At 35.8% G+C, this 20,125-nt stretch overlaps 1 protein-coding gene across 1 annotated transcript; it reads right to left on the minus strand.

The window, feature by feature from the left end:
- Positions 1 to 1,911: 1,911 nt before the first annotated feature.
- LOC108981138 (probable leucine-rich repeat receptor-like protein kinase At5g49770) lies at positions 1,912 to 14,835 on the minus strand. Its single transcript, XM_035690534.1, has 20 exons — positions 14,689 to 14,835; positions 13,358 to 13,487; positions 12,787 to 12,858; positions 12,615 to 12,689; positions 12,413 to 12,484; positions 11,967 to 12,131; positions 11,757 to 11,831; positions 11,595 to 11,666; positions 11,434 to 11,502; positions 11,260 to 11,328; positions 11,069 to 11,143; positions 10,918 to 10,989; positions 10,491 to 10,631; positions 9,910 to 10,385; positions 9,727 to 9,823; positions 4,375 to 4,433; positions 4,104 to 4,246; positions 3,784 to 4,006; positions 3,454 to 3,689; positions 1,912 to 2,549 (listed from the first exon to the last, which is right to left on the minus strand). Exons 1-20 carry the CDS (start codon positions 14,786 to 14,788, stop codon positions 2,202 to 2,204), a joined length of 2,769 nt encoding a protein of 922 aa, XP_035546427.1. The 5' UTR covers positions 14,789 to 14,835; the 3' UTR covers positions 1,912 to 2,201.
- Positions 14,836 to 20,125: the final 5,290 nt, after the last annotated feature.

The raw sequence follows: 20,125 nt of genomic DNA on the forward strand, positions 1-20,125 counted from the left end.
ATGAAGGTGCATGCTAAAAGGTCAGAAATAACTTTTGAGGAAGGAGATTGGGTTTTGCTAAAACTTCAACCTTATAGACAAAAATCAATGGTCATGAGACACAACATGAAACTTGCTCCCAGATACTATGGACCCTTTCAAGTTATTCAAAGAATTGGTTCAGTTGCTTATAAGTTGAAACTGCCATCCACATAAAAAATCCATCCGGTTTTCGATGTATCTTGCCTTAAGGAAAAATTAGGGGACCAGATCTCCCCTTTGCCTACTCTTCCTCCAGTTGATGATGAAGGTGTTGTTCAACCAGAGGCTAAAAGGATTATTGAGAGAAGAATGAAGAAAGTTGATGACCATGCTGCCACTAAGGTGTTGATCAAGTGGGTAGGAGATGATATGGAGGATAACTCTTGGGAATTATTGTACAAATTGAGGTCTTTGTATCCTCATTTGGTGGGAATTGTCTTGTAATGGTCATGGGTGCCTTGGGGGCAAGGCCTTGAAGAGGTGGAGATTGTCCCGGGTGTTTGGGGGGCAGGTTCTTGAAGACGAAGAAGGTGTTGTGTTGCTGTGAAGAGGGGTAGCAAGAAAGGGATGAAACAGGGAGTTTTGTTTTAAGTAATACGCTACGTATTGTAAATAGAAGTTTGTTGGTGTCGTTTTGTTTGTAGAGTCCTGAGTTTTGGTTTTAGTTAATCGGTGCGTTTTGTCTTTAGGAGTCATAAGGTTTGTTTTACGTTTTGAGTACTTGAATTTTGGTATTCCTTCATGCTCTGCGTGTATAAAAGCAGTCCAGTTTGGGAGGTTGGAGATTCCTCAAAAATTCCCTGTCAAGATTCATGAAGGGAATCTTGCTTTGAAGTCCAATTTCTATCTCATTGTGTGATCTTGTTTTATCTTCCATTGTGAATTCTTCTACGTTTTAGTGTTTTTGGCAGTGCAGTAATGATCTTGATATCGAGAACATTACACGCAGGAGCCCTTGAATCTAGAATCTGACGACACACATACAACCCCGCATGACAGATTCATCCTCGTTAACCCCTTTACGCAAGGCATTATGGTGATAGAAGGATCTACGAGGTTGGAGAACCTACTGTGCGAAGTAGAGAAGAAGGTCGCACGAGGAAGCCAGAGTACTGATCAATCGTGAAGAATTGAAGATGCTAAGTCGATTTGGTGTACTGCGAAAGTGAGAGAAAGAGAGAAAGGGAGAGAGAAAACACGTGGGTTGGAAAATAAAGTGGGAGAGGGAAAGCTGGAAAGGAAAAAGGTCATTGAGGGATTAAACTAGAATTAAAAATATATTTGGTTGATGAACAGTAACCCTTCATATTTGAAAGAATCCATCCATTTACTATAACTCAAAACTTCCCACTCATCCTTTTAGCTAATTCAATGCAGTTGGGTTTTGATGAAATTCATCATATTTTACATTTGGCTAGGCTTTTGATGAAGCCAATGCCAATGCTCCTAACTGGCTAGCACTGTTTGGTGTTTGAGAATTTTGAGATATTTTTTTTAGATATATTTGTTTATGGGATTTTTGGAAATGAGAGAAATATTTGAATAACTTTTTTTTAAAAAATAAATTATTTATTAAGCTTTTTAGTGGAGATATATAGGTAGAGTTGAAAATATGCTAGCTTGAAAATAACTTTTTAAAAGTATTTTTTGTTTTGGTATTTGTAAAAAAAAAAAAATCTTATTCTCGAGCCGTTGTATAGAACACATCTAGTAAAATGTTTACATAATATAATTTAATTTAAAAGATAAATTTTAAATTTTGAATCTTACAAATCAAATCTCATATTAATTAAGTGATATGGATGGTACGCTCTACACCCTATTGAATGAGAAATGAACTAAAAATTATGATAAGTTAACAAATAATATAACTAGTATAAAACTCGACACATATAATAAGAATATCTTTAGAATTAAAAATATAAAAGGAAATTATGTTCCTAATACTATACCTGGATATACAATTAAAAATAAGGTAAGAAATGTTATTAATTATGTTTCTTCCTTTCGTTATTAAAAATATAGAGGAGGATTGGCTACTTGGGTTCAACTCTTGTTGAGACTGTGTATGCACCACTATAACCAAATGTATCAATGCTACAAACATCCTTATAAGGATGCTTAGAAGCACCCTGCTTTGAAGCACCAAGGTCACTTGTAGAAGACAATGCATATGTGCTTTAAGCCATCCCATCATTTTGTAATATTGTTTCAACTGCCTTTACCACTTCACTCATTGTTGGACGATCTTCAGGCGAATCTTCAATGCATTGCATAGTAATTTCTAAGAATTGTCCAAGCCCTGTAAGATTTGGTGTGTCTCTAATGGATGAATCAATCATATCCCACAAACCATAGTACTCTTCATCGTCCTTGTTCATCGTTGTTCTCACCTGATGGACGATGTTCCTTCTCCTCTCAATCAGTCGCTTGGATGTTAGCAATTCAAGCATAAACACTCCAAAGCTATAAACATCACTCTTCTCAGTTAATTGCTGAGTCTGATAATATTCAGGATCCAGATAACCCTGCAAGTAGAAGGCATTTTGCAAAAAATAAAATCAAAAGAGTATTCCACTGAATGCAAAGTCTAAAATATATTACATAAGGCATTTTTAATTTTGTTATAGGATTGGAAGGATTTGCAAGTACTTTGAATTTTATAATACCATGTATGAACAAGAAAATGAAATAATAAAAATTTGTTTTGATATATATATATATATATATATATATATGTTAATCTGCTAATTTGGTTGCCTCAACTTCCTCAAAGTACTCTCTCTCTCTCTCTCTCTCTCTCTTTGAGGTCAAGACCTTGCAAATCTATTAACCACAATCATTATGCAAACGAGCCTATAACCCGCGCAATGTGCGGATTGTTGTGTATGAGGGAGAGAGATTTAGAGAGAGACCAGGTTTTATAGTGGAGAAATTCGAAACGATTTATATGGCAGTTTTGTATTAAAAAACCGTTATTTTGTATTAAAAGAAATGACGCAGCCAATCATATTAATAGAGTGCGCAAGGAATATGTAAAAGTGAATGCACATAGAATTTTTGGACTCTAAATCCTAGTAGATTTAGAAAAGTTTAGAAAAGTTTAGGGCCAAATTGCAAATACTAAAAGCTAGAGGGATCAAAATATATATAAAACTTAGGGCAGATTAGCAAAAGTAGAAAGTCTAGGGATTTAAGAATTTTTTACCTTCACCAACTATCTATACAAAAATTATGCAAACTCTATCATTGAATGTGACTGAGTTGTTTTTTACCTTCGAATTCTGCATATATTCTATATATCATGACATTGAAAATAATTTTTATAGATAAAAGTTGGTTTTTAACTTTGATTAATAATATTATGACTCTTTTATTAATATTCTGATCTACTCTTGAGAGATGAGGTAGGGATATAATAACATGACTTACCATCGTGCCTTTGACTTGAGTTGAAACGTGGCCTTTCAAATCATCTGATACTAGCTTAGACAAGCCAAAATCTGCAACCTTTGCAGTCAAATTTTCATCCAACAGAATATTCGTGGACTTAATATCTCTATGGATAATAGGAGGATTGGCATGCTCATGTAGGTAAGCTAGTCCTCTGGCTGAACCAAGAGCAACGTAAAGTCTTCTGTTCCAATCAAGATAAATGCCAGATTTCCCTATGTACGTAATTAATTAATTAAATATATTAGATATTTGCAAAGAGGTAATTAATTAATTAGATTGATATCATGAATGTACGTACGTACGTACCTGATAAGCTATCTCTAATTGTTCCATTAGGCATAAATTCGTAAACCAGCATCTGCTCTCCTTGTTCAATGCAAAAACCCACAAGGCCAACAAGATTCTTGTGATGAACTCGGGAAAGCAATTCAATTTCAGTCTTGAACTCAAGTAAACCCTGCGTTGATCCTTGCTGAGCTCTTTTGATAGCAACATTAACTAGTCCATCGGAAAGCAACCCCTTATAAACCTGGAGAGATCAACATGATAAAAGCCTCGGCAAAAATGAGTTCTTGGAAGCGGATTTTGCAAAAGTTTGAATGAATACTGAGAGATTTTATACGTACCTTGCCATATGCTCCAGAACCTATCTCATTTCTCTCGGCGAAATTATTTGTGCACTTTCGGAGTTCATCATAAGAGAACAATCTTGCACCTTTTAATTGTGGTGCTGCCCCACTTCTATCATTGCCACTTGATTTCCAATAAGCTGAGATATGGAGAAAATTAGCCATATAAGACAACAAATGCATGCATGATCATGTTCCATGCATCTTCCTTAGATACATGGTCTTAAATTTGAACTATACATGAATCAATCACAAGAAAATGATTTACCAAACGGGTTCCTAAATCCAATGGCAGCTTCTGCACGTCTCTTTTGTCGAACTGCATATGTCTCAACAAAGAAAGAATCAAGCCTCCACCAATGAAAAGCTGCTCCACACGCACTCTAATAAAACAGAAAAATATTCCTCCAGCTCAGCATAGTTTGTTAGGATCGTTTCTTCTTTTTTTGTTTCTTTGTACATATAGCTTTCTATTTCTGGAATATTGCAGAATAGGTTAGGTTGGTTATTATTCCTATTTTCTGATTGGTTAAGTTGATGTTGCTCAAAGGATATAAATACTGGGGATGTACACAGATTTACGTATTGAATGAGAACAATATTTTCTCTCCAATCCTTCTTTTTGTTTTCTTTCATTCTTCATCTTTACCTTCAACATGGTATCAGAGACCACAGGTTTCAAAACCTGAGGTCCTTCATTTTTCTTTCAGCCATTTCTTCATACAGTTTCACTACATTATAGCTCTCATTTCGTTTCTTCACAATGACGAAATCCAGCAACGTCTCACCTTCTGAAGATCCAAAGAGTCATTTCTATTTACATTACAGTGACAATGCCAACACTGTGGTGATTGTTCCACCTCTTTCTGGCCAAAATTATCTCTCATGGAATCGATCATTTACCTTGGCCATCTCTATAAAAAACAAGCTGGGTTTTCTTGATGGAAGTATACCTACACCAAATCTGACCGACGCTTTGTATATTCCCTGGTTGCGTTGCAACAACCTTATTTTATCTTGGTTACTCAACTCGATTTCGAAGGAGATAGCATCAAACGTGCTCTACATCAACTCAGCAAAGGAAGTATGGGAAAAGCTGAAAACCCGCTTTGCTCAGCCTGATAACGTGCGTATCTATCAACTCCAGCAACAACTCAGCTCTACTTTGCAAGGGAACCAAAATGTAAGTGAGTATTTCACTCAACTTAATGGGATTTGGGAAGAAATGCATAACTATAGGCCTGTCCCGTGTTGTTCATGTGGTTTATGTACATGTCAAGCCCTTAAATCAGTCGGTGATGTTCAAGAGACAGATTATGTGTTTAAGTTTCTTATGGGATTAAATGATTCATATGAGCACATTAGAGGCCAGATAATTTTGATGAGTCCTATGCCTTCTCTAGACAAGACCTTTTCCCTAGTTTTACAGGAGGAAAGACAAAGACAGACCAGAAATTTGATAGTGTCTTCTCCTGAGGCTTCAGCATTAGCAGTCTATAGTACTCAAGCAAAAAGAAAAGAGAAATCTGATCTTAGCTGTTTTCATTGTGGAAAGCTTGGACATACTAAGGAGAAATGCTATAGGCTTATAGGATTCCCACCAAATTTTAAGTTCACTAGAGCTAAGTCGAACCATGGTAGTGGGAATTTTTCTTCTCCACATTCAGCAAACCAGGTTTCCTCTCAAAATCAAGAAAAGGGAATACAGGAGAATCCCCAGTTGAACTTATCCCAGAATCAAATTCAGAAACTCATGGCTCTAATCAATGGACAGATGTCACAGCTCACTTCTAATGACTCAAGTTCTGTTCAGACCACTAATCAGCCTCAACAGTTGTCCACTGAAAATAATCCTTCCCCTGTTGCATGCTCCAACATGGCTGGTATAATTCCTTTTTCCACTCACATTTCCATTGATCATAGTGCATCTATTTTTGATACTCATCAACATCATTGCTTATCTGTTATGCATAAATCTTTTCCTAGTATTGCCAATGTACCTTGGATTGTCGATACTGGTGCTACAGACCATATGGTCTGCTCCACCTCATTCTTTAGCTCTATCACTTGCTCCACCAAAACATTTGTCAAATTACCAAATGGATCTCATGTTGAAGCAACTCACATTGGCACCGTGCACCTCTCAGACAACATTATACTCACTGGTGTCCTTTGTGTGCCTTCTTTTTCCTTTAACCTTCTTTCAGTTGGCAAGCTTACTCATGATTCCTCTCTATGCCTTGTTTTCTCGGGTCAATTTTGTTTCATACAGGTCCTGTCTTCATGGACGACGATTGGGCTTGCTAAGATCCAATGTGGCCTTTATTTCCTCCTTCCCAGCACCCTCCAAAACAAAGCTGTCAATCAAACAACTTCCAACAGCCTGAAAGTTTTTCCTCTTTCCTCCAATCCTCGCTTCTGCAGTGCTGTAACACAACAAGACTTCAACCTTTGGCATCTTAGACTAGGACATTTATCTGATCAGAAACTTAGAGCAATTCAATCTATTTCTTTTGATGCCAAATGTAATGCTTCTTCAGATTGTAATGTTTGTCACTTAGCAAAACAGAAACGAACTTCTTTTCAATCAAGCAGTTCCTGCACTTCTTCCAATTTTGATTTAATCCATTGCGACATTTGGGGACCTTACTCTCAATCCTCTCTACAAGGCCATCATTATTTTCTCACCATTGTCGATGATCATAGTCGAGTAACTTGGGTGTTTCTAATGAAATTCAAATCTGAAACTAAACAACTTCTACAGAATTTCATTCTCATGGCCCAAACTCAATTCAATTCCAAAATAAAGAAAATAAGGACAGATAATGGAATGGAGTTTCACATGCCTATTTTTTATAATTCTCATGGCATTCAACATCAAAAATCTTGTGTTTACACTCCACAACAAAATGGAGTTGTGGAGAGAAAACATCAACATCTTCTCAACGTTGCCCGAGCACTTCTTTTTCAAGCTTCTCTTCCAACTAAGTTTTGGGGAGACGCCATCTTGACAGCAACATATCTCATAAATAGAACTCCCACTCCTCTCTTGAACAACAAATCTCCCTATGAGATTTTTTTTTCCTCACCACCTTCTTATACCCATTTGAGAGTCTTTGGATGCCTTTGCTTTGTGTCAACACTCAAACATAATAGAACCAAATTTGATCCAAGAGCTATGAGGTGCATTTTTATAGGGTACCCCGCTGATGTCAAAGGGTATAAAGTCTATAGTTTAGATAACCATACCACTTTCATTTCACGGGACATTACCTTTATTGAGTCTACCTTTCCTTTTCTTTCTTCAAATTCTGCTCAATCTTCCTCTCAATTTGATTTTGTTGTTCCACCTGTATTTTCAGACTTTCATTCTCAACAAATCACAATTGACTCCTCTACCAATCTTTCAGATCAGTTTGTACAGTCTCCAGCTCCCTCTCATCTTCCTTCTAATCCTCATTTCATTGATTCAAACCTCACAGCATCAGAATCTAATTCTCCCACATCTGCTCCAGCTGAAGAGCAAAATTCAGCCATTGTTCCAAGGAGATCAAATCGACTGAGGAATACTCCATCCCATTTACAAGATTACCACTGTCACCTTGTTTCTCAAGCCCCTATTCATACATCATCCAATTTTTCCACTCCATATCCTCTTACCAATCACATCACCTATGATCATTTATCATCATCTCATCGAGCATATGCATTGTCCCTCTCACTAACCCATGAACCTAAGTCATATGAAGAGGCTGTGGCCTCTGATCATTGGAAAGCTGCCATGAGGTCTGAAATTGATGCCCTTGAAGCCAATAACACTTGGTCCATCACTACTTTACCTCTTGGAAAGAAACCAGTTGGCTGTAAATATGTATTTAAGGTCAAGTTAAAATCTGATGGGACCATTGACAAGCATAAGGCTAGATTGGTAGCAAAGGGGTACACTCAAAGAGAGGGTTTTGACTACCAAGAGACATTCAGTCCAGTGGCAAAACTGACCACAGTTAGACTCTTCCTTGCACTGGCAGCCATCAATAACTGGCACTTGGCCCAACTTGATGTACAAAATGCTTTTTTGAATGGGGATCTTGATGAAGAAATATATATGAATTTGCCACCGGGTTATGTGGCTCAGGGGGAGTCTCAACAACAAGGAAAGCTGGTCTGCAAGTTACATAAGTCACTCTACGGTTTGAAGCAAGCCTCTAGGCAGTGGAACTCAAAGTTCACTGCTGCTTTGCTCTCGATTGGCTTTTACCAATCAAAATCTGATTACTCATTGTTCACTAAGAATGATCAACATGGTTTTACAGCTCTCTTAGTTTATGTTGACGACATAATTGTGGGAAGCAACAATTTAGTCACCATAAAAAGTGTCAAAGAATTTCTACACAGTCAGTTCAAGATCAAGGATCTCGGGATCTTGAAATTTTTCTTGGGGATAGAAGTTGCAAGAACAGCAGCTGGGATCCACATGTGTCAGAGAAAATATACATTAGAAATCTTAGAAGATGCTGGATTACTTGGTTGTAAGCCAGCTTGTACTCCAATTGAATCAAATCATAAACTTGCACACTCTTCTACTGATATGTTGACAGATGTTACAAGCTATCGAAGGCTGATTGGTAGGCTCATCTACTTAACAATTAGTAGACCAGATATCACTTATGCCGTGAGTGTTCTCAGCCAATTCATGGACAAACCAGCTCAGATTCATTTGCACCATGCTCACCGAGTTCTGAGATATCTAAAGGGATCAATTGGCCAAGGTCTCTTCTTCTCAGCTGGTTCCTCTTTACATCTCAAAGCATACAGTGATTCGGATTGGGCAGCATGCCCTGAAACTCGAAGGTCAGTCACTGGTTTTTGTGTCTTTCTTGGAGACTCTTTAGTGAGTTGGAAATCCAAGAAACAAGCAACAATATCTCGATCTTCTGCTGAGGCAGAATATCGAGCACTTGCTTACACTTGTTGTGAAGTTGTTTGGTTAATTACACTTTTGAAGGACTTCAACATACAGCACAAACAACCAGCACTGCTATATTGTGACAACCAAGCTGCTATTCATCTTACCAAGAATCCCATCTTTCACGAAAGAACAAAGCACATAGAGATAGATTGCCATTTTATTCGAGAAAGGGTAGCTGCTGGTGTGATTGTTCCAGTTCATGTTAGCTCTAAGTTTCAGTTGGCAGATATCTTTACAAAGGCTTTGTCCACAGCACAATTTCATTTTTTATTGTCCAAGATGGGCATTCTGAACATATATGCCCATCTTGAGGGGGAGTCTCAACAAAGAAAGAATCAAGCCTCCACCAATGAAAAGCTGCTCCACACGCACTCTAATAAAACAGAAAAATATTCCTCCAGCTCAGCATAGTTTGTTAGGATCGTTTCTTCTTTTTTTGTTTCTTTGTACATATAGCTTTCTATTTCTGGAATATTGCAGAATAGGTTAGGTTGGTTATTATTCCTATTTTCTGATTGGTTAAGTTGATGTTGCTCAAAGGATATAAATACTGGGGATGTACACAGATTTACGTATTGAATGAGAACAATATTTTCTCTCCAATCCTTCTTTTTGTTTTCTTTCATTCTTCATCTTTACCTTCAACAATATGTCCCTACTCCCAGGAGTCCCAGAACCAAAATGACACAACAAGTAATTGCTATCACAATTATTACACGAGTGTCAATAGAAGTTCCTCCATGTTTGGCTGAAGAACATTTTCAATATTGTCAGGTAGAGATCATATATATAATTTTCACTCTCACACACACAGAGTAAAGATATGATTCGAACCTGGGAAAGCATAAGGGTCTGCAATAAAAAAATAGGCTCCAAATTGTAGAGGTAGCCTATATTGTTGAGTAGTCATGAGGAACCCAATTCTCTGAATCTCTGATCGATTAAAGTATTTTCCGGTTGAGGGAAAGAATGCCAGTTGCACTTGAAGATAGTCATCAACATTGAATCCGGTACTTAGAATAGAAACTGAACGTGGAAGGAGACTCAGGTTCACCCACAAGCTATGTTCCAGTAAATTAAACACAGTTGCATTGGACAATTCCCTGAAAAGTGATCCTCCAACGTATAATGTCCCTTTATATGGATAGGCGCATTCACAATTGCGAGGGTTGCAATTTTGACCAGGAGGACATGATGTGCTTTCACAATTAGCCAGGCTAGTAGAATAGGACGCTGTGGGTTTTTTATTTTGCTGGCAGTAAGTACTATCCAAGATAGTATCTTTGTTACACACTGGGTTTCCTTTTAGTCTGAAGTACATCAAATTGAGAAAGAATTATATAGGTTGATGGTCAGAAGAACATTTAAACATATTTTCGAATTGAACATTTAATTAGGGCGATGAATTCACTCACATTAAGGAATTATGGTATTTAGTGCCCACTGTTACAAGAGAAATGTCGTTGTTTTCTAAATCAACAAGCTTCAGTTGTGGGCTGATCTTTTCATGCAAACCCATGTCCAATGTGTCACTAAATTTGTTGTTTCTCAATTTCCTGAGAATTGAAATCGAGTATCATGAGTTATCAAACTAACAATTAATTTCTTTTTATTTCAGAATATTCTTGTGAACTATACCAATAATATATGAGAAATGATAGTTGCAATCGTGAGTGTGCAAGTACCGTGCAATCATTTTGAAAAAAAGTGAAAAAATACGAGACTCACATGAAAAAAATTAATTTTTTAGTAGTGGACCCTACTCTTTTTCAAAGCGACTGCACGACACTTACGTACTCCAATGCGACTGCATATATGATTACTGATAATATATCAACTTACACTTGCTGCAATTGTGGAAGGCTAAACAATTCTCGTGGTACGGAACCTTGAAGTAACCCATATTCCATAACCCTGCGCACCAATCACAAAGTGGTGAGTATTGCTAAAATTTGAGGAATTTTCATCTGTGAAAGATCGATTGAAGACTTACAGTGTGGTGAGTGATGATAAGGTTAAGAACCACGTTGGAGCTTCTGATGGGTCAAATGAGTTATTACTAAGGTCCCTAGTAACATAAGCCATCGTACAAGATTCATCAATACATAAAAAGAATAAATTAGTACTCGAACATATATATGAAATTGGCAATTGCATGCAATACTATATATGCCATCAACTTACAAGTAATTGAGTTTCATCATTTGAGTCAAGTCTGGTAAAGCCCCCGTCAATTTATTTTGAGCAAAATTCCTAAGTCGATAGCAAGAAGGCCAGGAGAAAGATGGTAACCACCGGTATGAATATACTAAAAGAAAACCATGCAGCACTATATAAATGTTGTGAAAAAGTACCCACAATTCAATGATATTTGTTAGGTTGCTGAGATCTGGGACACTTCCTGTCAGAGCATTTCTGTCAAGTCGACTGTTGCAAATTGGAATAGTTAATTTTATTCTCAAGAAAAGGCCAGTTGAAGAACATCAATGTGTCTTTAAATTAGGGTGTATTTAACTCACAGAACTTCAAGAGTTTTTACAAGTCCTAATGTTGGTGGGATACTTCCAGAAAGTTGATTTCCATCAAATAATCTGTCTTTGAAGAAAGCATTAATTAGAAGTGGAAGAAAGCATTTAAAGCATATATGCATGAAAATAAACTAATAGTTGGTATCAACTTACATGTGTATCAAACTCATATTAGAGCTGAATAGTTTGGCTGGAATGGGACCTGAAAGCTTGTTCTTATTGAAATGGCTGCAAATTTGAAGACATTATCACGTTATTCTTCTTTTATAAACGTTGTGTATCCTTAAACATATTCAAATTATTGTATTTATCTTAATAATAGATTGAACCCAAGATTGGGAAAAGAAAAAGATTAAAACTCACAAGTGTCTAGCCTTCAAAAGTAGGTCTAAGCCTGGGGCCCCCATCGAGGTTGATATCGGGAGAGGTCCTGTCAACATATTCTCCGCGATGTCTAGCCAAAAGAGTTTGGCGAAGTTACCGAAAGATGGAGGTATCTTTCCAGTTAAGTTGTTTGAATTGAGAGCCCTGAGAGGGAGAGTATGTTGGTATAAAAGTAATAATTATGGACACGCAGTATGTACTCATCTTGTCATGATAAAATATCATACCAATCAAAATTGAGGCTTACATTTAAAATATATATATATAATAATGTGGCATATTGTGATAAAACGAGATCAGAACTATCACATAATTCAGATTTTGCGAGTACTGAACACTTTTCTAAAGTAGATAGAGAAAAATTACTGGCATTGTGATTAATGTAGTGATCTTATATAATAATAAGCATTGAAAGATCATCTTACAAGAAGAGGAGATCTGAAAGATTTCCCAATTCATCTGGAATATCACCAGTGAAGCTGCAACCAGCTAGGATTCTGAAACATGAAAGACAAATATATATATATATATATATGCTTCTCACTATTATAGGAATTCAAGTTACATGCAGTAGGGTTTGATGGATGGGAAATAGGAAATTATAACTTGCTTATTGGATATTCTTACAGGAAATTTAGCTTCTTCAAATCCCCAAGCCGTGGAGAAAGGGAACCTGTGAGCCTAGGGTTAAATGATAGGTCCCTGAAATTTAATAATGTTAGCAGCACTTCAACAAATTAGTACTAGTGGATCAAAGGCAAAATCCATTTAAAGAAAAAGAAAGAATGATAGTACTTACAGGGATGTCAATTCAGTGAGTCCCCCAATGTCACCTTCAATCTTCCCTTCTAGGCCCATCGTTGATAATTTCCTGAAGAGATTTGAAGGATTCCACAAAATAAGGATATACAAAGACTTACCAAAAGATCAGGAAGAAGGATGAAAATGACAAAAGGAAAAGCAACCCTTACTTTACATGAATTTGATTTGCAAGTAGATGTTATCTTAGTCTCAAACATATAATGTATATTGTTGTGTCAAGAGTACTGCAGATTAATGTTAGTGTGTTTTCTAAACCGATTTGCAAGAAAGAGGACTACAATACAGGAAAATAATCATTTTACTCATCATACGTACACCAAACAATACACATATATAGTGTGTGATGTGTGGTATAAGCTCGAGGGAAAAGCTACGCATCAGCTGGAAGCTGTAGCACATCTCACATCAGTTTTTTTTTTACACTCAATACGTTGAGTGTGCTGCGGCTTCCGGCTGATACAAATTATTTTTCTAAGCTCGATGATGAGTAGAATTTTTGTACAGAAAAAACATGAATAAAGACATGAGTAATAGGGGAAGATGTTTACAAGGCAGTAACCCTAGAAATATTGTTGCAAGCAACTCCTTCCCAAGTGGATAATCCACATGGATCATCTGAATGCCCCCAACTTGGTGGTGTGTTTTTCCACACGGCTTTCAGGGCGTTGAGTACTGCAACTGCATTCATGCACCAGTAAAATAATGTTTAATCATCAACTAATTAATAATCTCAAGATGGATCACTTTTAGCATTAGGAAAATGATAAATGGACTAGTTAACTTGCTGATCATGTGTTTTATTTTTTTATTTAATAATTAAAGAATTGGCTATTAATAAAGTTGCATTTTTATATTTTTTTTTATACTTAAAGATGTTAAAAAAATATTTAATATGAAATAATAATAAAAAGTACAGAAATTTTAGCTAGCAGTACGCCCCACGAAGGCTGGGCGGCCCACTAGCAGCATCCTTTAACATTAACCAAAAAATAAAACAAGCTATATATTCCATCGACATACAACAGAAAGGCTAAAACCAATAAATATTTAAGGGTAACGATACTCTTACACCTATTTTATTACTGTTTTACTTCTTAACTATTTTTTTTCCCTTTTACTATTTGAATCTGGACTAAAAATTCAAGAACATGACATTTTCCATAATCTTAAAGAGAATAAATTTAATTAACCAACATAATAATGTAATTTAATTAAAAATAAATTCAATTTCTAAAAAAATTTCACTATAGAAATTAGCAAACTTCTGAATATAAAAAGCCTCTGTGGGTGTCAAAAACGTCTTTCTTGAAATAAAAAGTACTATAATTATTCATTTTAAATATTTTTAAACTGTGATCGATTGATGCTAAGTTTCAAATACTCATTAGAGCTTAGTTGAAACTTTTCAACAGTTAAATGACGAAACAATAATTATTTTGATCAAAGCTGAGCATGCAGTTTTAATATTAATTAACCGTACGTAAACTTTAAGCTTCCAAAACTTTATTGAGTTTGGAGAGGATCGAGTACTACTGCCGAAAGAAAGAAAGTTTCAGACTTGGAAAATTATTTATTTTAACAAAAATAGATATCATGAAACCAATTTTGGGGCCGATATTCGACGTTGACACGCACTGATGAGATCCTTATATATTATGTATCAAAGAAAAAAACCCAAGAATACCGTCCCGAAGAGACATTAATTAACCCAAACAATAACGAGGAAGTTTGGTGATCAAAGCCTTTTTCAGGACATCAAACATTAAAATATTGTACGTTAAACCAGATGAAGAACATATATATGTATATACATATATGTATGTATATATATACATATATATATATATATATATATATAGTGGCGTGGTCTGTTACATACCATCTTGAGGATCAGTAAGTGAGTCGATGAAGTGAACTCCTGAAAGAAGCAAAGCCAGAAAGAGCAGCTGCAACTTCATGCCGATCGACTTCCTGCACATTAATCTCTCTCTCTCTCTCTCTCTCTTTCTCTCCCAGCCCAATGATCTATCTCTTCTGATCTCTCTGCGTGCGCGTGCGCTTAAAAAGTATCTCACCACACATTCCTATATATCAATTAAAGAAGAGATAAGTCTACGTACCCGCGTATAGGACGTCTTCCTCTTCGTCTTGTTCGTGGAGGACGACAATGCAAGCTGTGTTTGACAAAGCCATCCCGTTGGTCAATACTAAACTAATGCATAATACTGCAAGGATGGCGCTACTCATACAGAGAAATAACGAGTACTGTCGGTAGATGTGGGATTTTTCCATACCTTCAAAACTGTATAAACTTCAGTGAAGAATATCATCGTAGTCATTATTTATTACTTAGTTTAAAGTGGCAATTTCTAGGAAGTTGGTTGATTGTGAGGCGGCTCCCACCACTTCGGCACCACATTATAACTGTCAATTTCTCTTTCCCAATTTGAACTCCTATATATCTATCTCTATCTTTGCATTTTCTCATCGTATAAATATTTTTAAATTTTAAATTTTAAATTTTTTTCATTTAATTATTATAAATTTATTTTTAAATAAAATATAAAAAATAATTCAAATTTTTAAAATTTCAAAATAAAAATTATATTAAATATTTTAACTTTATAATAATTTTATTCAACTTTTTCTCTCTCATTTCTCAAAACTTCATAAAACATCTTAATTCAAATCATTTCACTACTATTTATAGATAATTTCATCTCATCTCACTATTCAAACGAAATCTTAAGGAAAAAGAAATGATATTTCCAGTCATAAAACACGTAAGTTTCATGCACTCTTTTTTAAAAAAATAAATAAATATAAGATTTATAAGAAAAAATTAATTTTTAAATATAAATAATTTTTTTTAAAGGAATATGTGACCCTTATATTATATTTAGTATTACTCTGACTAAGAATTTCTAATCTTTATATTCAGCAATCACGTAAGAGATAAGAGCGACTTTCTCTCTTCCAACATATCCATTAATCTAAAATCTAACAGAGAATGCTTTATACACAAACATAAGACATTGCTTGCCCCTCGGCCATCGGTGATTCCTAGTTGGATGTTAGTCGAAAGGATAGAGTTAGTTTACTACGTACTTAGTTAATGTAAATTTTCAGTATGGCCAGAGTTCAAACAAGTCATTATCCTTGTTTGATAGAGTTACTACTCTTTTACTACTCTTTTTGTATTTGATTTTTTTAATTTTTAATTTTACTTGATAGTTAATAAAGTGACTATTAGTAAAATTATATATATATATTTTAATTTTTTTCTTAATGATTAAGGATGTTAAAAAAATACTTAGAAGAAAATGACTAAAAAATAAAAAACTTCAAACACATTATAAGTAGTAAATAGATAATAAGAGGGTAGTAGCCATATCACTACCCAATAAACAATATAATTGTGTTGACACAGTACTCAAATATTTATTCATAAAATAAATAATAAATCAAACATATAAAAGGTAAATAAAGAGAGATAAAGTCTTATGTAATTCAACATGAATGCTTATGTCTATGAATCGTTTGGGGATAAAATCTAGAGTCCCGCTTCTAAGCGGTTGGGCTGCTTTTCTCAGTATAACAACCTTCCACATATCTGATGCCACGTCATAAATTATACCAAACTTACAATACACTCATGCACATGGTAAAACACTGAAATCAAAAGAGGAATAAGCCTAGGCCGAGAGGAGATTTTTCACTTTTTTAGCACTACCGCTTAGAAACCAGAGTTCCACCTCCACCAGTCCGATGCCGATGGTTTTGGGCGTGAAAAAAGATAGGAAAAAACAAAATATCACAAATATCACAGACCCAAACATGCATCAAATATCACAAATCCAATCCAGATCACAAAACCAGAGCATAAAAAAATTCTGTATTTCTGATTCACAAATTCAATTCATAAGAAATAACATCACCATTTGCTTAGGAAAAGAAAAATCACCATTGGCCTTCATGACTGGTGGTTGTTCAGTAGCTGAGAGCCCATTCAACAAACAAAGAACACCAGTTCGTCGAGTAAGAAAAAATTGACTTTTTAATCATAAATATAGAACTCGAGAGCAAGAGAGAGGGGAAAAAATTGTTGAGTTCAAGGGAGAAAGAGAGATCTGAGATGGGTATGGTTGGAAGCAGCGTTACCTTTGGAAATCATAGTCGGAATGCTTTGTACTATGGGTAATGCTCAGTATTACATTCACAAAGCCGTTCACGGTAGGCCGAAGCACATCGGCAATGACATGTGGGATGTGGCTATGGAATGCTAGGACAAGAAGCTCATCGAGAAGGTCTTTGCCGCTGCTCATAATTAAGAGGTGGGTGAGGTGCGAGGTGGTGGGGGGAGGGCTCAACGTCGGTGTGAGGTGGCTTAGAGAAGGAGGAAGAAGGATTTCTGGTGGATGGGTTCGCCTCGGTGGGGTCGACATGGTGGAGCTGAGTCTGTCGATGGAGCTCTGGGTTTGCTCAGGGTCCTTTGGTTGAAGACAAAGAGGGCATGGGTAGAAGATTGGAGAGTTTTGTATTTTTGGATTAGTTGTAAGCAAGCACACAAGATGTAAATTAAACGACTTATGTGGAAGGCTGTGATTGAAGGGCAGTTTTTTGAGTTTAGACAACCCGACCAGCTGTTAGATATTCTCTAAAACCTATTATGTTTGATGATTGTATACTTTCTGATTGTAAGAACTATGCCCTTAGAAGAAATGAACATCCCACGTACGAGACGAAGAGGTTTGGATAGTGAGTTGAGTAGAGATAAAAGTTGAAAGTTAAATAAAATATTGTTATAATATTATTTTTTAATATTATTATTGTTTAAAGATTTGAAAAAGTTGAATTGTTTATTATATTTTGTGTGAAAATTTAGAAAAATTGTAATGATGAGATGATATGAGTTAAGAATCTTTCACTATCCAAACCTCCCTTAAGGCTTTGCTTGGAGAATGGTATGAGATGAGATGAGATGAGAAATCTATGAATAATAGTGAAATTATTTGAGTTAAGATGTTTTATAGATTTTAGAAAAAAAAATTACATAAAAATGTTATAGAGTTCAAATATGGTTATAATATAATTTATATTTTATAATTTAAAAAATTTGAATTGCTTTTTGTATTTTGTTTGGAAGTTTGGAAAAGTTGTAATAATTAGGTAATGATTAGATGAAAAAGTTAAAAATTTAAAATTGAAAAATATTTGTGTTGATGTCGTGTTTCACAGCCTAGGTAACTCCACGCTGGTGGGCTCGATTTAGATCCTATTGGGATAGAGAATGGGGGGCTTGGTGTGCCGTTGTACTTCTGATGCCAAAGTCAATTATTGGGATGGAGTGAAAGAGAGAAATATTCGATCAAATGTAAGATGAAGTATGAACCCCTTCCCTAGTTGAGGGAGGATGTATTTATATCTGGCTAGGGTGATCCCAAGGCGAAGGTAGTGGGTGTGAAGCTTCGCACTGGGGTCAGGTGTCCTTGCCAACTCCCTGTTGTGCTGCAGACTTGTCAGGCTTGATTGCAGCTGTCACTAACACCCCAGGAGGCACGCCATAGCATGCCAAGCCTTGGGATGCATTAAATGCAGCGTGCCTCCTTGTCATGGCGTGCTCGTCTCAGTCCCATTAAATGCGGTGTGGTTCTGGTCAGGTACGTCCATCCCCCTTGGGTAGGGTTCAAAGGCAAGGGGTGTCCTTGAATGTTGGTCTGTAGTGGTGTCATATAGTCCTGCATTCCATCCTCTAGTCAGCGTGCTTTCTCGATTGCTCTTCTTCCTAGGCCTTCTAGGCCGACCTAGCCTATCCAAGACCTTACCCTCGGGCCTTGTGGATCAGACCTACGCCCTAAGACTGGCCCTGGGGATTACTCCTCTCACAATACCCTTTGAATTCTTAGCACACATGTGTGCTGAGAATTCAAAACATCCTTGTCGTGGCTTCCTCAGATGCATTCCTTGCAGTTGTTGCCACAATGTTAGATGAGGGCACTTAGGCTTCCATTGTCTTTCCCACGATGTTAGATGATGAATAGTAAAGCGTCGGAAATCCCTTGCACAAATATGATATTTTAGTTATTCTTAATTCACTGAATAACTCAATTGGTATAAGTTTGCTTACAACGGAGTTATTGTCTTTACAAACTACTGAAAAGAAAAACTATCTAGCAGTTCTTCTACCATCTCCTCGGCAACGGCTCCGAAATTGATGAAATACATTAGAGTTTCTTTCCTACCCTATATAAGCATTTCATTAGCACGAAATTGAGAGTTTTTTGGAGAGGGATGAGACGGCTCAGTACTAAAGAACGAAACGACGAAATTAATTTACATGGCCGCCGTTTGCTTTATTTTTCTCTTGAGATTTTTGTTGTCCATTATATTTATGGGTAACTAAATTTTCAAGTAGGGCTAGGGATAAACTTGCACATTAGATGGTATTTTTAATTTATTTTTTATTTATGCATTTGATTTTCAAGTACTTGTTTTATCATTCTCAATTCATTGTTGATGTTTTCTTCTTCGAATAATAATAAAATTTGCTCTGTTTATAGATTCAGTCATACTTTTTCTATTGAATGGATTAGCTTTTTGATTATGTTTGAATCAATTATTTATCTATATTGATTTAATTCTTTACTGCAATATTGTTTCCTGAGTATATTTTTGTCGTTGAATTTTCTCAATAGTGATAATAATTTACGTATTTTAAAAGTAGTGAATGAATTTTCAAAGGATTACATTTGGTTTAATCTTGATTTATAAATCTATACCCCGATTGGGAATTAAGTTTATTTTTTTAGTTTTATTTTTTTACCTTGCATGCACAGATATAGAGACACATTTGGTTGATTTGCTTGTAAGACTGTGCTAGAGTCAGAATCAAATTTTTTAAATCCTTTATTTGACAATCAATCTAGTCCCGAAGAAATGAGTGAACACGAAGATCAACCCACTAGAACTCTTCAGGATTACCTCCACACTATACATACAGCCATACCATCAAGCATCATGATTCCAACTAATACTCACCATATGGATTTTAAAATAGGGATGATACAGTTACTCCCTACTCTTCATGGGTTGAAAAATGAAAATCCATATGCACACATCAGGGAGTTTGAGGAAATAGTTGTGACTTTTTATAGTCAAAATACAACTGATGACATTGTGAGACTTAATTTCTTTTCTTTTTCTTTGAAGGATAGAGCTAAGAGTTGGTTATACTCACTGAGACCCCAATCTATTGGCTCATGGAATGAGATGACTCAGGTCTTCTTTAATAAATATTTTCCCTAACATAAGACCAA

The sequence above is a fragment of the Juglans regia genome, chromosome 6 (genome assembly GCF_001411555.2).
Source record: "Juglans regia cultivar Chandler chromosome 6, Walnut 2.0, whole genome shotgun sequence".
In the NCBI taxonomy this organism is placed as follows: Eukaryota; Viridiplantae; Streptophyta; class Magnoliopsida; order Fagales; family Juglandaceae; genus Juglans; species Juglans regia.